Source organism: Saccopteryx bilineata, chromosome 2 (assembly GCF_036850765.1).
Source record: "Saccopteryx bilineata isolate mSacBil1 chromosome 2, mSacBil1_pri_phased_curated, whole genome shotgun sequence".
NCBI classification, from domain to species: Eukaryota; Metazoa; Chordata; class Mammalia; order Chiroptera; family Emballonuridae; genus Saccopteryx; species Saccopteryx bilineata.
Genome location: NC_089491.1, coordinates 173,702,482 through 173,716,208, shown reverse-complemented (window position 1 = coordinate 173,716,208; position 13,727 = coordinate 173,702,482). Strand labels below are relative to the sequence as shown.

Genomic DNA, 13,727 nt, shown 5'->3' with positions numbered 1-13,727 from the left:
ACCTCCCACTTTACATGTCATTTGCATATGATATGTAGACAAATTGAAGCCCAGTCTGCCCTAGCCATCTGGGGCAAGACTGAAGAAACAAAATGGAGTCACCATAGCCAAACTAACAAAAATTACTTAAATGAGAATGGGCTGAAACATGAGGAATAGATTTGTTTTAACTAGCCTGGGAACTTAAACTTTTTAGTTGTGCATCAATGCCTGGAGATACACAAAATTCCTATAGCTAACCCTCTGAAAAGCTTAAGAAAGAATGTTCACATGTCCAGACCACCTGATATCCATTATCTAGATCAGGGGTCAGGAACTTATGGCTCGTGAGCCAGATGTGGCTCTTCTGATGGCTGCACCTGGCTCGCAGACAAATCTTTAATAAAAAAAAATAATGTTAAAAATATAAAACATTCTCATGTATTACAATCCATTCATTTCCTATGGCTCATGTTCATGATTGCGGGTGGCTGAAGCCAATCATAGCTGTCCTCCGGGACAACACCACATTTTTATTGGATAATGCATAACGTACATGGGTCGTTGTATGGCTCTCACGGAATTACATTTTAAAATACATGGCGTTCATGGCTCTCTCAGCCAAAAAGTTTCCTGACTCCTGATCTATGATAAGCTCATCTCAAGATCTTTAATTGCATCTACAAAGACCCCTCTCCAAGTGCAGTCCCTGCACAGGGTCCAGGGATTAGGATTTGGGCATATTTGGGGACCCCATTCAGCACACTGCAGCAGTGGGAGGGAGGTGCATACAGTGGGGATGTGCATGATGCACAAGGTGGGAGGCAGCAGCACCGATCCGACCTCCGACCGGCCACCCTCGGCTATGCTGTGCTGTCTGTGGGTTCCGTGGGCCCAGCAGCTTGCAGGGAAGTTTGGGTCATTCTGGGTGACTGAGAATCAACTGAGTGTACAGAAAATGTAACTGTCTGTGCTCTTGAGCACCTGCTCTCTATTCAACAGGTGTATGTGCCCAGTGCTGTTGTAGGTGTTCAGGCTACACCAGAGAACACAGAGCAGCAACTCGAGAAATTCACAGATGCTTCAGGGATTTGGTGTGTGGCTGATGAGTGACAGAAATTATACTCTTTGCTGTTATGCCTAGGCATTTAGGGTTTTCAACATAAAGTTAAAATTATATAATTTGGTGAATTGCACAGACTTGATATTACAAAAGTTACATGTAAGTTGTTACTGAGTTAAATAAATTTTGTGAGGACACAGGACAGAGGAGTGGAAGGTATGGAATGGGGTTCATTACGGCATCACCACCACCCAGTACTTGTGTGTGCGTGATTCGTTGAAATCCAGGCAAGCGTGGGCTGAAACACCCAAACAAGTAGGTGTGTCACCTGCCCTGGCACCAGGAGCTGGGCTTTGTGGGGAAGGGAGTCGCAGCGGGAGTCTGAGACACAGCGTAAGGTCAGCTCCTGGAGCCAATGGCACTCAGCGGTGGTGACAGTTGTAGGCTATTTTGGGAACGGAGGAGGCTTTTGTTGTGAGGCCCTCTCTGCAGTCCCAAGTTGAACTCTGGCTCCCATCAGCCGGCAGCCACTTGTGTCTTCGATATAGAGAGGGCAGGCTCACTCAGTAGGCACTTGGCAGTGCTCTGCCCCAGCATTTGGTACAATCAGGTGTTTTCCTTGGAGGTAGTTTTTCTTTGCTGGGCAACTGTGACATGCTCATTTTAGGAAGCCTCAAACTGTTACCTGGCAATTAGTCCACTAGCTCTCTGGACTAATAATGAATATCTAATAATGGAATAACAAAAAGAGTTTAGAATAAGTTGTTACTTTAGTAACATTTTGTGTGTCTTCAGGATTGCAAAGCACATGTAAATGAAAGTGAGCCACAGCAGAAGGAATTGGTTAAACATGAAGAATAGTTTTCCCATTGATGTCCTGAAGAACATTAGGACTACTTTCAGCCTCCTTTGCCCATTCAGGGAAAGGAGAGACCTACCATCTGGCTCAGGGGTGGAGAACCTATGGCTCACGAGCCAAATGGGACGCTTTTGATGGCTGCATCTGGCTCACAGACAATCTTTAATAAAAAAAATAATAACGTTAAAAATATAAAACATTCTCATGTATTACAATTCATTCATTTCCTACTGCTCATGTTCATGGTTGTGGGTGGCTGGAGCCAATCACAGCTGTCCTCTGGGACAACACCAAATTTTTATTGAATAATACTTAACATACACGGGTCATTGTGTGGCTTTCACGGAATTACATTTTAAAATATGTGGTGTTTATGGCTCTCTCAGCCAAAAAGGTTCCCAACCCCTGATCTAGACCATCGGACATCTGGAAGATTACCATCTTGGACCAATCCAGAGGCTAAGAATGCAGGACTGATTCTTCCCAAGAATGTACTTTTTACTATAAGAATTTTCAACTTTTTTCTTCAGAACACTGGGTGCTAATCTGGCAGTGTTTTTGTTGTTGTTGTTTTGTTTTGTTTTGTTTGTTTTCCAGTTTGCAAATCTTAAGACCCTTGAATAAGACTCTGTCATTTAATTCTAGCAAACCCTCATGATTCATTTTTGCTTGGTGGACACCGCCAAAGCCTCCCTCCTCCATCACTTCTGACTTAGTTTAGCATCAGGTCTTTCAAGTCTTTGCTAATGCTGAGGACCAAGGGCTGATCAGTTCTCCCTGCCATTCCCTTTCTCCCCCCACCCTTGGCCCCTGCCATGCTATGTGAGATGCCATACCATCAAAAGACTTTATTCATGGTGAACCTTTGCTGAAGCCCTGCTCCCCTGGCGCTAGGGCTTGGGGGCTGGGGTAGATGGGTTGCTGTGAGAGAGAAGCTGAGGCAGAGATGGGACCCAGGAGGCTTTAGTCTTCAGCCTTCAGTCTAACACATTCCTCCTCCTGCATCCCCACCTCCCTCCAGCTGGCCTAGTTTGGACCTCCTCCAGATTGGTGGGAAGGAGGAGTGGGAGATGACTAGGTCCAATTAAAACAGCCCCTGAGCATCTATCTCAAAGACATGAACCAGCCTTTCCATATACATGTAAACAGCCTCCCACTTCTATCCCTCATTCTACCAAAGCTCCCAACCCTGGATCCTGGCCCTGTAATTAGGTGGATAATGGGAAGCTTTTGATGAGGCCCCATTAGCCTTTCACATAATAAAGGGGCCTTGAGACCCAGCTGCTGCCCTCACTCAGGGGTGAGCATGGGTGGGGCCCTGTCCAGCCAGAGTGACTTCTTTCCAGATGACTCAAGTCCCAGGGTTTTGGGATGCTGGGAGTGTGGAGTGGGGAGACACATTACAGGACCCTAACCACACTGCAGAGATGCTATGGAAGATTCACATTGTGAGTTGCAATGCAAGAAGCTGGGCCAGGCTTTCTTTTTTGTTTTGTAAGTAAATTTTTATTGAGCACCTGTTATATGCCAAACACTATAGAGCTAGGAGTCCACTAGCAAACAAAACAGACAAAAGTCCTTGGCCTGGTGATGCTGACATTCTGGTGGGGGATGGGGTAGACAGACTCTAACTGAAATACTTAGAATGTTGGATGTAGTACGTGCATAAAAAAGAAACAGCAGGGGATATGGAGTATGAAATGGTTGTAATTTTAAATAGGGTGACTGAGGAGGGTGTTGGTAAGCAGGAAGCTTTTTAGTGAATATACAACAGAGCTACGTTTCTCTCCCCAATCTCAAGGTACAGAAGAGTACAAGGTCCCAAATCTCCAAGTCCCTTGGAGAGGTGGATCACCACTTCCTCTGAGAAAGTTAGCTATTCCCTTGCTGGTCAAAGCTCATAGCAGCACAATAGAATGAAAAGAAGGTTTAGAGCAGGGGTCCCCAAACTTTTTACACAGGGGGCCAGTTCATTGTCCCTCAGACCATTGGAGGACTGGACTATAAAAAAAACTATGAACAAATCCCTGTGCACACTGCACATATCTTATTTTAAAGTAAAAAAACAAAACGGGAACAAATACACTATTTAAAATAAAGAACAAGTAAATTTAAATCAACAAACTGACCAGTATTGCAATGAGAACTATGCTCCTCTCACTGACCACCAATGGAAGAGGTGCCCCTTCTGGAAGTGCAGCGGGGGCCGAATAAATGGCCTCGGGGGCCGCATGCGGCCCGTAGGCCGTACTTTGGGGACCCCTGGTTTAGAATGATAAAACCTGAATTTGAGGCTGTTTTCCAACAGCTGTATGTCCTGGAGCATGCAACTGAACATTTTGAGTCTCAATTTCCTTATCTGAAAAATGGCAATATTCCCTACTCACGTGGTGGGGATGAAAATCAAATGAATTGCTATGTGCCAACCTTACAAACGTTCAGACCCCGTCCCCATTACAAATGGTGGAGTGATGAATCACTCTAAAGCGGCCTTCACTTTGCCTCTCCCTTGTCTCTATCCGCAGTACCTTTTCTCTCTGGGTCTCCTTTCTGATCCTATGATGCTGACGCTCCTCAGGGATTCTACCTTGGGTGTGAGGTGAACAGCCTAAGCCCCCTCAGCAGTGAAAGCTATGAACAAGAGGCTCAAAAGGTCAGGGGAAAAGGTGCCAGAGCTGCACGGAGACAGATGAGAGTGGGGGAAAATGTAACTGTGAGGGAAAAAAGAAGCAATTAGACCAATGCTGAGGGTGGGGGCGAGAGTAGGGGGACAGTTTAGCTGCAGCGTTTTGTTCTTCCTTTCTGAGATTACATCAGGAAGGCTAGAAGTTAGGACTTTAGAAGGATGCAACGAAGGCTGATTGGGGTCAAGAAGGGGTGAGGTAGGGAGGCTGACGGGAGAGGCATTGGCATTGGGGAGGTAGTGGATGGAGCCAGAAACTGATGAGGTCTCTGCATTCAATGCAGAGAGAAGTACTGACCCTCAGTTGATCTGAGGATCAAGGCAATACGCCCGCTACAGCTCAGAGGAGAGCAGAGAGTGAAGTGAGGACTAGAGGGGCTGCCAGGATCACCTCCCCATCCTCAGGGGCCTGAACCTGGCTGTCTTGGCTGTCTTGGTGGTGGGAGGGCCAGGAAAGCACCAGCCTGGAATTGTTCCAGCCTGGCAGTCTAACCGGAAGGTTTAAAGGGCAAGGAGGAGAAAAAGGCCCAGGAACCACACCTATTGAATTAGGCCTGACATGCAAATTTTGTGGCAAACCATACACAAATTATTCCTTAGCATGCCCAGCTCAGGGCTGTTGGAAAGTGGGCTGCTGGATAACCCCAGCTCACTGCTGGGTTTATGGGGTGTGTGTGTGTGTGTGTGTGTGTGTGTGTGTGTGTGTGTGTGTGTGTGTGGTGTGCGCGTGGCTGCAGCCTATACTCTCCTTCCCACCAGTCTCCCCCCTCCCCTCCAGCCACCCTGGGATTGGTGATTCTCAGCCCCTCCTCCAGCTCCCCCAGACCTCCCAGAGCTTTTATCAGGGAGCTGGGCAGGAGACACTGCCACATTCCCAGATCCCCTCCACCTCTGTCTCTCTCTTCAAAGGAGCGCCACAGCACCAGCTTTTGCGGGGAGCAGGGCATAATCTCGGCCAGCTCGCTGATTCTACTAGACCATCCAGCTGTAGGCTCAAAGCTGCTCCACAGGTAGGCACAGATGGGAGAACGTTGGAAGGACTGAAGCTGGCTCAAAAGACAGGAGCCGGAGTTAGGAGAAATAAAAGAAGTGGCAGCCTTTGATCGGGGAGCAGGGCGCTGGGAAGTGAGCAGAAAGCAGAAAGAAAGGGGTTGAGAACTAGTTTGTTTGAAGCCTGTGGGTATGGACTGACTGCTCCATACTAGAAAGTTTTTGCCTCAGACTTGGGTCTGTCTAGGGCTGGAAAATAGCATCCAGGATCCCTCAAGCCGACAAGGAAATAGACCCGTGCACGACCTATAAATCTGTCATCTTCCTTTGGAACCTAGAGCCCCCGGCACTGTAGCACCAGTGCTCTTTGCTGCTAGGTGCACCGCCTGGGGAGGTACATCTGATAAGAGGACAGGGGAACCAAGCCCAGTGGACAGCCCCCTACTCAGAGATACTCTCTCCAGGCCGGGGTTGGATGGGAGTATTGGGGGATGGGGAAGCAGGATCAAGCCAGACTGCTGGTCAGGAATGTTTCCTATGTTTGTCCTCATATTGTGTCCTCCTCCTCCTCCTCCCTGCCTTGTCTTCCTGTTTCTTTGCTCTTCTAGGCACCATGCGGAGCACCCTGCTGTTGGCAGCCATCCTGGCCCTCAGCCTGGCTCTTGAGGCTGTCTGTGAAGAGTCCCAGAAGCAGATGGTGCCCCTTAGGGGCCGTAGGGAGGTAAGACACCCCTCTAGCTGGGCCCGCTTGGCTAAGTATTGGGCAACATCATGGGAGCAACAGCTTTGCTGGTTCGGAAAGCTGTAGGGACAGTGTGGACCATGGGTTGGGAGTTACCCGGTTATCCGTCAGAGTGCTGGTGTCCCTACCTCTCTGGTCAGCTCATGTTCTCACGGTCCCTGGGTATGTCTGTAAGTATCTCTGCCCCTCTGCTTGAGTTCGACACCTTGTATGCAAGAGTGCCCTACCAACACGATTAACTTGGTAATTGGATGGTGATTGGATGGGCGGCAGCAGCAGTGGGGGGGGGGGGCTATCTACACCCTGGATGGTATGAAAGTTAGATTTCTCCCGCAAATGATCATTGTATGCTATTTTACCTATCAGTTACATGTATTATTTTGTTTCAAAATTTAAATAAACTCACTTATCCCTGCTCATCCATCCCCAGTAACCTCAGGGGCTTCTAAGATTGCAACCCCTTGCGTTCTCCACTCCCGGCCCCTTCTAGCCTCTGCTTAGTCAGGATAGGAAAATAATAATAAACACAAACACAAAGTGGGTTAGGCTCTGGTTTCCAAAGTTCCTCTAGGAAAAGGAATAGGACTTGTCAGGTAGGCTACAGGGGAAAGCAAGGAGGAAGCCTCTTTAAGGTTTTGAAATGATAGCAATTACATTGGTACAAATGCTTTTAAGATGATAATAGATGGAACTTATTACAAATTCAGTGTGTGAAGCCTAACTGCCTTTCCAGCTCAGAGTTGTGTAGCTTCTCGTGACAGGAGGTGGGCAGAACAGTTGAACAATTTGGGGAAAGTGCTGCCTGTGTGCTGGCAAGAGAGAGCTCGCCAGCCTTCTTTCAGCTGGTGAGGCATGTGGGGCACGGTAGGCTGGCAGCCTTGCAGGTGGCAGCAGTTGTGCCAGGTTCAAAGACAAGAATCAGTTCAAAAAACACACAGGGAGTGCGAGTGCCAAGTGTGGGCTGGACACTATGTTCGGAGCCCAATGTCCCAGCTCGAGATGATCAGGATATTTGGGTATATTCCTCTGAGATTAGCTTCCTTCAAGGACTTGCCCCTCTTGGTCAATAAAAGATTGCTGTCCCATCCCTCCTCTCTGCAGGTCTATGAGAGTGAGGGAAATTGGGGAGGGCAGAGGCTAGGGTCTATGGGTGCCTGGATGACTGGGATGGTCTGTGTGGGGAAACATCTTGTGCCAATGTGCTCAGCAGCCCAGGGACTCAAGGACTCTGCAGAGAGAGGCACCTCTGAGGTTCAGGGTGAGAATCTCTAAACATGATCATTGTCATTGTCTCTCTGCAGCTACAATAAACTGGGTGTGTGGTGTGTGCCCACCAACCATCCTGCTGTGCCCAAGTTGCTAAAAAAAATCACCAAGAAAATTAAGAGTCCCTGCTTGGCAGCAGGTGCAGAATCTGGGGTTCATCTGTGGGATGGAGGAGAGCGTCACTTTGAACATGCTGCTTTCTGAAATTGTAAGTCTAGTGTAGAAAGCAGGGAGGGAAGGAAAACCAGAGGCCAAAACCCATGGAGAGGAAGAGAGCAAGAGCAATGGGAAACACAAGGAGAGAAACATCCACAGACATAGCACGGAGTGGGTGAATTACAGGGTTGCTGATGTGTCCCAGCTTCCTACCCCCACCCTACTCCCAAGACTGAGTCCTGTCTGCAGCTCAGTGGAGCACAGATCAGAGGACACTTGATCTATCTGATGGGCCTTCCTTGTGAGTGGAGGAATTCATGGCTCCTCCATTAGGCAACCACATCCTTGGACAAACTACTTTCTGATGTGCCAGGGAGCAAAGAACTGAAGGCCTTTCTCACTGAGAAGTGGTAGGAGCTAGAAGAAGGCCTCAAGAGAGGGCTCAATGGGGCTCTTGAGCTTGGAGATAGCAGGAGCAACTGTCTCAGTTTTGCTCAGACCATCTCAGCTTGAGCACAGAAAGTCCCACATCCCAGGAAGGCCCTTATTCCTGGGCAAACAGGGACAGTTGGTCAGTACAGGGATGCACCATGCGTTTCCTTTAACAGGACTATGCAAATGAACTAACTGGGGTCCGTTAACATACAGATTCTGTCTCAGTAGGTCTGGGCTAGGATTGAGTTTATGCATTTCTAACAAGCTCCCAGGGTGATGCTGCTGGCTCACGGGCTGCACTTGGAGAGCCCACTTCTCTTCTGTTGTAAATCTGAGGAAATCCTGAAAGAGATAAGATGTCAGGTTCGGCTGTGATAGACTCAAGAAAAGGCTGTTTCTTATGGGAAAAGAGTGAGCGGTTTGGGTGTGAGCGTCCTGCCTCAATCCTTTTGTTTCTCTCCCCTGGAAGGTCCCGGATATCAACCAGTTGCTCAAGACACTCACTAGCAGTGGCCCTGTCTCTGCGGATGAACTGCTCAAAACTCTGGGCAAGGCTCTCAAGGGTAGGAGCAGCCTTAGGGAGAGGGATGTGTGGGGGCAGGATTCTGAAGATAAAATATGCCTGGGAGACCCCTTCAGGTGTCTGGAAGGAGGCTGGAACTGGCTTAGTGAGTAATTGAGAGTTATGATCGGAACCACTCCCTAATGGTCACTTTCCTGATTCTACTCCCCAGCTGCACACTGTTCTTGTTTTCACAGGTCCTAAGAAACGATCACTTCTCCAGAAACGTGAGTAGCCTCTTCTCCTTCCTTATCTCTGCTGACCACTTGCCCATAGCTCCATGGGCATGGGCCCCAGTGACTGATGGTCACCGGGAACAGTGTTGGCCCTTTTCCTGCAGGCGACATGCATGACTTCTTTGTGGGACTTATGGGCAAGAGGAACACCCAGCCAGGTAAGAGAGTGTGGAGGTACAGTGGCAGGATTTAGGAGACTGGCCAAGACAAGAAAAAGTCAAAAGCCTCATGTTTGCCCTCAAAGGGAAAGACAAGACTTCTCTTAGCTACAGAGAGGCCTCCTCGGCCCTTGCTACCCAGCCAGCTTGGATCCACAGTGCAGAGTTCCCTGGGAGACCTTTATCGGCCAGTCCTGCTATAGCTTGGGGGGTGTGGTCAGGGAGGCTCTGCTTCCTCCTCGCCTCCCACCTTTGCCTTCCCATGTCGCCCTTCCTAGCTAGTCCTTCATTGTGGGTCAGGGTAAAGGTCACATTCAGAAAAATCCCTCCTAACTACACTGCTTGTTTTACCCCAGACACTCCTGTTGATGTGAATCAGGAGATTGTCCCCAGCTTTGGCAGCCTCGATTATCCCCGCAATGTGGAATGAGGTAAGGGAGAGGCGAGGGGCTGTGTGTGTGTGTGTGTATGTGTGTGTGTGTGTGTGTGTGTGTTGTCAGAGGAGCATTTCCTCTGATGCTACAGACATTAATGTTCATAAATTTTCCCTGAAACACAATGCCAATGCCCAGCACACTGTCAAACACACCAACACTTAGAGGTACATGCTTGTCTGTGACCACAGACACACACTAACACACACAGCCTTCTTTTTCATCTTATCTCTATTGTTTGATTCTGTTCTCTCCTGATCTGTGCAAAAGATGGGGAGATCATCACCTGATAATTAGAGGTGCCAATTCACATCCAATTCACAGGTGAAGTGTTTTGCCTCCCGGGCAGGCTGAACCATTCAGATTATTCAGAATCTCTTCCTGCTGGGTCCAGTGTGTAGTTCTACACAAGAGTGATTTAGGAAGAAATGCAAGGAACTCCTGCCATCTAATGTGGAGTAGCTGGAAACTCTCTGTCAGTCGCTCTGTGTAGCCTGATGGAGAAGAGCATGGCCTGAGTTGGAATCCTGAATCTGCCACTCACTAACTGTGTTCCCCCGGCCAAGTTATATAACCCCCGGTGCCTAAGTATCCCTGTCTTAAAGTGGGGGTGATAAGAGGACCTTGCAGGGCTTTGCAGTCAAGGGCTGAGCATAGGTAAAGTGTTCAGAACGGTGCCTGGCACTCAGCGCTCTATGTTGGCTTTGTTTGTTGCTGCGGTCTGGGGGTGTGGGGGACGTCCTAGCATTTCCCCCGGCTGGCTCTGTTCTAGGCTGAACCCCGGCCTGAGTGGGCTGATGGATCTCTCACTTGGTGTGCAAGTGTGAATCCTCTAGGGAAGTGTCTAGTCAAAACATAGAATCTAGGCCCTGGCCGGTTGGCTCAGTGGTAGAGTGTCGGCCTGGCGTGCAGGAGTTCCAGGTTCGATTCCCGGCCAGGGCACACAGGAGAAGCGCCCATCTGCTTCTCCATCCCTCCCCCTCTCCTTCCTCTCTGTCTCTCTCTTCCCTTCCCACAGCCAAGGCTCCATTGGAGCAAAGTTTGCCTGGGCACTGAGGATGGCTCTGTGGCCTCTGCCTCAGGCGCTAGAATGGCTCTGATTGCGGCAGAGCGATGCCCCAGATGGGCAGAGCATCGCCCCTGGTGGGCATGCCGGGTGGATCCCGGTCAGGTGCATGTGGGAGTCTGTCTGACTGCCTCCCCGTTTCCAGCTTCAGAAAAATACAAAAAAACCCAAAACCATGGAACCTTCCGCCTGGACACCATCTTCCCACACACAGCAACACAGCTCAACCAATGCACTGGCTTCCAAAGGAAGAGTCATGGGGGCGAGAAGGAGGGGGACTCAGAAACCTGTTACCAGGGAGAGACTCTGGCCCCTCTTACCGTGTCCCTGTTACCCACACTCATTAGTCTCAAGGGAAACCAAGGAGCAGAAGCCGACTCTCAATGAGACTGCCTGTGCATGACCTCCCGGATCCAGAGACGAGGTCTGCCCCCGCCCCCACTCAGTGTTGGGTGAGAGGGCGCCAAGAGCTGTAATAACCGTAACTCGCTGATTACATGGTACTTACCATATCATTTTGCTCTCATTAGATGGTTATTTCAGTCTTGCCGACCGCCAGATAATTATACAGGCAACTATATCTGGATGACATACTCTCCCCCAGTGATATGCATCAGCCATAAAGATAATTACATTGCAATTTTTGTCATAGTATTTTATACAAATAGCAGAAACAAGTGCATGGTGGAAATCTACTTTTACTGCTTTCTGGTGAATCTAGGTCCTTTCAGAGGAACCAGGCCCATAATTGCAGCCTTCATAATCTCACCACTGACAGAGCGTTCTCAAGCTGTTAGGTGCCAGGAAGAATAGGACATAAAGTCCCTGGAGGCTGGCATTTAAAGGAGATTAGATGAGATGAGTCTACAAAGATCATTGTATCATCTTATTTCATTTGTGTGAAACTGTTGAAAAAGGGCCCGTCTTTGCGAGGGTTTTGACGGGGGCTCTGAAAAGAGGAGGAGCTAGGTGAAGCTGGGGGACCATTAGCATCAGGGTGCATTGTATAGGGCTGTGTGTGTGTGCCTGGCTCATGGGCATGCTAATAGGACGAGAGGAACGTTGTTTGTGTTGCTGCATTTTCTGCACAGGCCCTGACAGACCAGGAACACAGGTGTTTATAAGTTGCATCAGAAATACACAGCGGGAAGGTGCAAGCACATGAAGCTAGGAGAGTTCAGTTCTTCAGTTCCAAGGCTGAGGGACAGCTGTGCCTAAGATTTCTGTTCTCTCTCCTTCTCCCATACAGATGCCACTCCCCTTCCTCTCCTGCTTCCCCAGCGGTGGGTGGGAGTTTTACAGGACCAAAGATATGATTTCATTTTTTTTTGTCCTCAGCACTCCATTTCTGGACTCCGGGGCTGCATCATGAGGACACCCTGTCACCCTCTCTGAATCGCCAGGTGCATGCATCCTATGTCACCTTTCCCAGCCTTGTAACCCTCTTGTGCTTAGACTCCTTCCCCTCCCATCCAATGCTGGTGTAGAAACTGCACAGTGAGCATCCCCAGTCCAGGCATCGACTGCAGGCTTCCCTGCCTCCCTCAGCAATAAAGGATTTTTACATATGACCCAGAGTGATGTATTTGTTTGGTTGGTGAATGGGTAGTTTTTTTCTCTTCCTTAACTCTTCCAACTACATCAGACACACACACACACACACACACACACACACACACACACACACACGTGACCTGCAACAGGTTGTGGGGACGAGATGGTGACCTATACACAGAGTTTGCTGTCTAGCAGGGCCATAGACATGCAAACAACTCTTGACCCGATAGGGTGGGTCATGGACAAGGAAGCTTCTGCAACAGCTGAGAAAGAAGAGAACAGACATTTTCAATTTTAACCGGCCACTTTAGTTATTATAAAGGGAAACATTTATTTTATCCTCTATAATGCTACTGTTAGCAGCCTGTAACTAGTCCTCAGTAAATGTAAGGCACAGTAAATGAGGTTGTGTGTGGGTGTCTTTATTAATCTGATGTGGCCTTAATGGAACAGCCTGGGCAATTCTCAAGCTCCCCATTTTAGCCTGGAGCAGGGGCCTTGGCCAAGCCCCTGAACTACCCTAGTGCAAGTCAACTTTCGCTTTCCCAAAGCAGCATAAGGAGAGAACAGGCCGCTTCCTGCAGTTCCTTCACCCCAGTAAAACTTCTGTTCCAAGAACCTGACGGAGGCAACTTTGGACCCACAGCTGTACCGTAGGGCTCAGGAGGAGAAAGAGCTCACCTTGGTATCTTTGGTGTTGGGTTTACTGCTAGAGGTCAAAGGATGTCCTCACCCCAGATCCTTAAGCCTTTCTTCAGTGAGTCATCCTGTTGGTTTTTCAAAATTATCTATCTAGAGGGTTTAATTTTTGCAGTCTGGGGAATTTATGTGGGTCATGAAAGCTTCAAAAGTTGATTCTGCTCACACTGGGGAAGTCTGATGTGTGTGCTGAGAGGACACAAGTGCTTTGCCAAGCAAGAGCATAAATGCAGCAAGGCCACTCTGGTGGGCTGACGAAAATTGCAGTACTGGGGATTCCAGGAAAAGTGGAGACACATTTTAAATCAAACCCATGTTGTATTTGGAGAGTGCATAAAGGAATCCTGGTGTCCCTCTTCCTGTAGTAAAGAGACTGATGCCTAAGGAAGTCTGGTCATCAAGACCTTGATCATATCCATGGTTTAGCTTTGTTTATGTGTGTTATTATGATTTCATGGTGATTTACTTTAAAAAGACTTCAGTACTGAAAATTCTGGACCCAAGTCCATCGTGTGTGTAGTGGGAGGTTTTCCTAAACCAATAAGCCACACTCTGACACTATTGACCCAGAGATGATATCAGACTCCACGAGTTGATGGTTTATTCTGACAAGACTGCCCCCAACTTCAGATGCCAATCCAGGCCCAGGTTGTTTCCTATGCATCTGACTGACCATGATTGGAGGGCCCCATGACCTAAACCAGCGGTCCCCAAACTTTTTACACAGGGAGCCAGTTCACTGTCCCTCAGACCATTGGAGGGCTGGACTATAAAAAAAACTATGAACAAATCCCTATGCACACTGCACATATCTTATTTTAAAGTAAAAAACAAAAGGGGAA

The 13,727-nt window shown here is 48.5% G+C and overlaps 1 protein-coding gene across 5 annotated transcripts; it reads left to right on the top strand.

Annotated features, from left to right (window-relative positions):
- Nucleotides 1-5,432: 5,432 nt before the first annotated feature.
- On the top strand, nucleotides 5,433-12,200 carry LOC136325003 (tachykinin-3-like). Of its 5 annotated transcripts, none has more exons than XM_066258639.1 (7): nucleotides 5,433-5,594; nucleotides 6,183-6,295; nucleotides 8,643-8,736; nucleotides 8,933-8,962; nucleotides 9,076-9,129; nucleotides 9,486-9,560; nucleotides 11,968-12,200. In XM_066258639.1, the coding sequence occupies exons 2-6, from the start codon at nucleotides 6,188-6,190 to the stop codon at nucleotides 9,557-9,559; spliced, it is 360 nt and encodes a 119-aa protein (XP_066114736.1). In that variant the 5' UTR covers nucleotides 5,433-5,594; nucleotides 6,183-6,187; the 3' UTR covers nucleotide 9,560; nucleotides 11,968-12,200. The 5 variants fall into 5 exon arrangements, with proteins under 5 accessions (XP_066114736.1, XP_066114735.1, XP_066114737.1 ...); XM_066258638.1 differs by having other exon boundaries at nucleotides 8,640-8,736; XM_066258640.1 differs by lacking the exon at nucleotides 9,076-9,129 and having other exon boundaries at nucleotides 8,640-8,736.
- The last annotated feature ends 1,527 nt before the right edge of the window (nucleotides 12,201-13,727 follow it).

Bases quoted from the DNA above. Each gene is read 5' to 3' on its own strand.
- LOC136325003 (XM_066258638.1), top strand. From the start codon at position 6,188: ATGCGGAGCACCCTGCTGTTGGCAGCCATCCTGGCCCTCAGCCTGGCT. The intron at 6,296-8,639 runs GTAAGACACCCC...TCTCTCCCCTGG, and splicing joins CCCTTAGGGGCCGTAGGGAG to AAGGTCCCGGATATCAACCA. The intron at 8,737-8,932 runs GTAGGAGCAGCC...TTGTTTTCACAG, and splicing joins TCTGGGCAAGGCTCTCAAGG to GTCCTAAGAAACGATCACTT.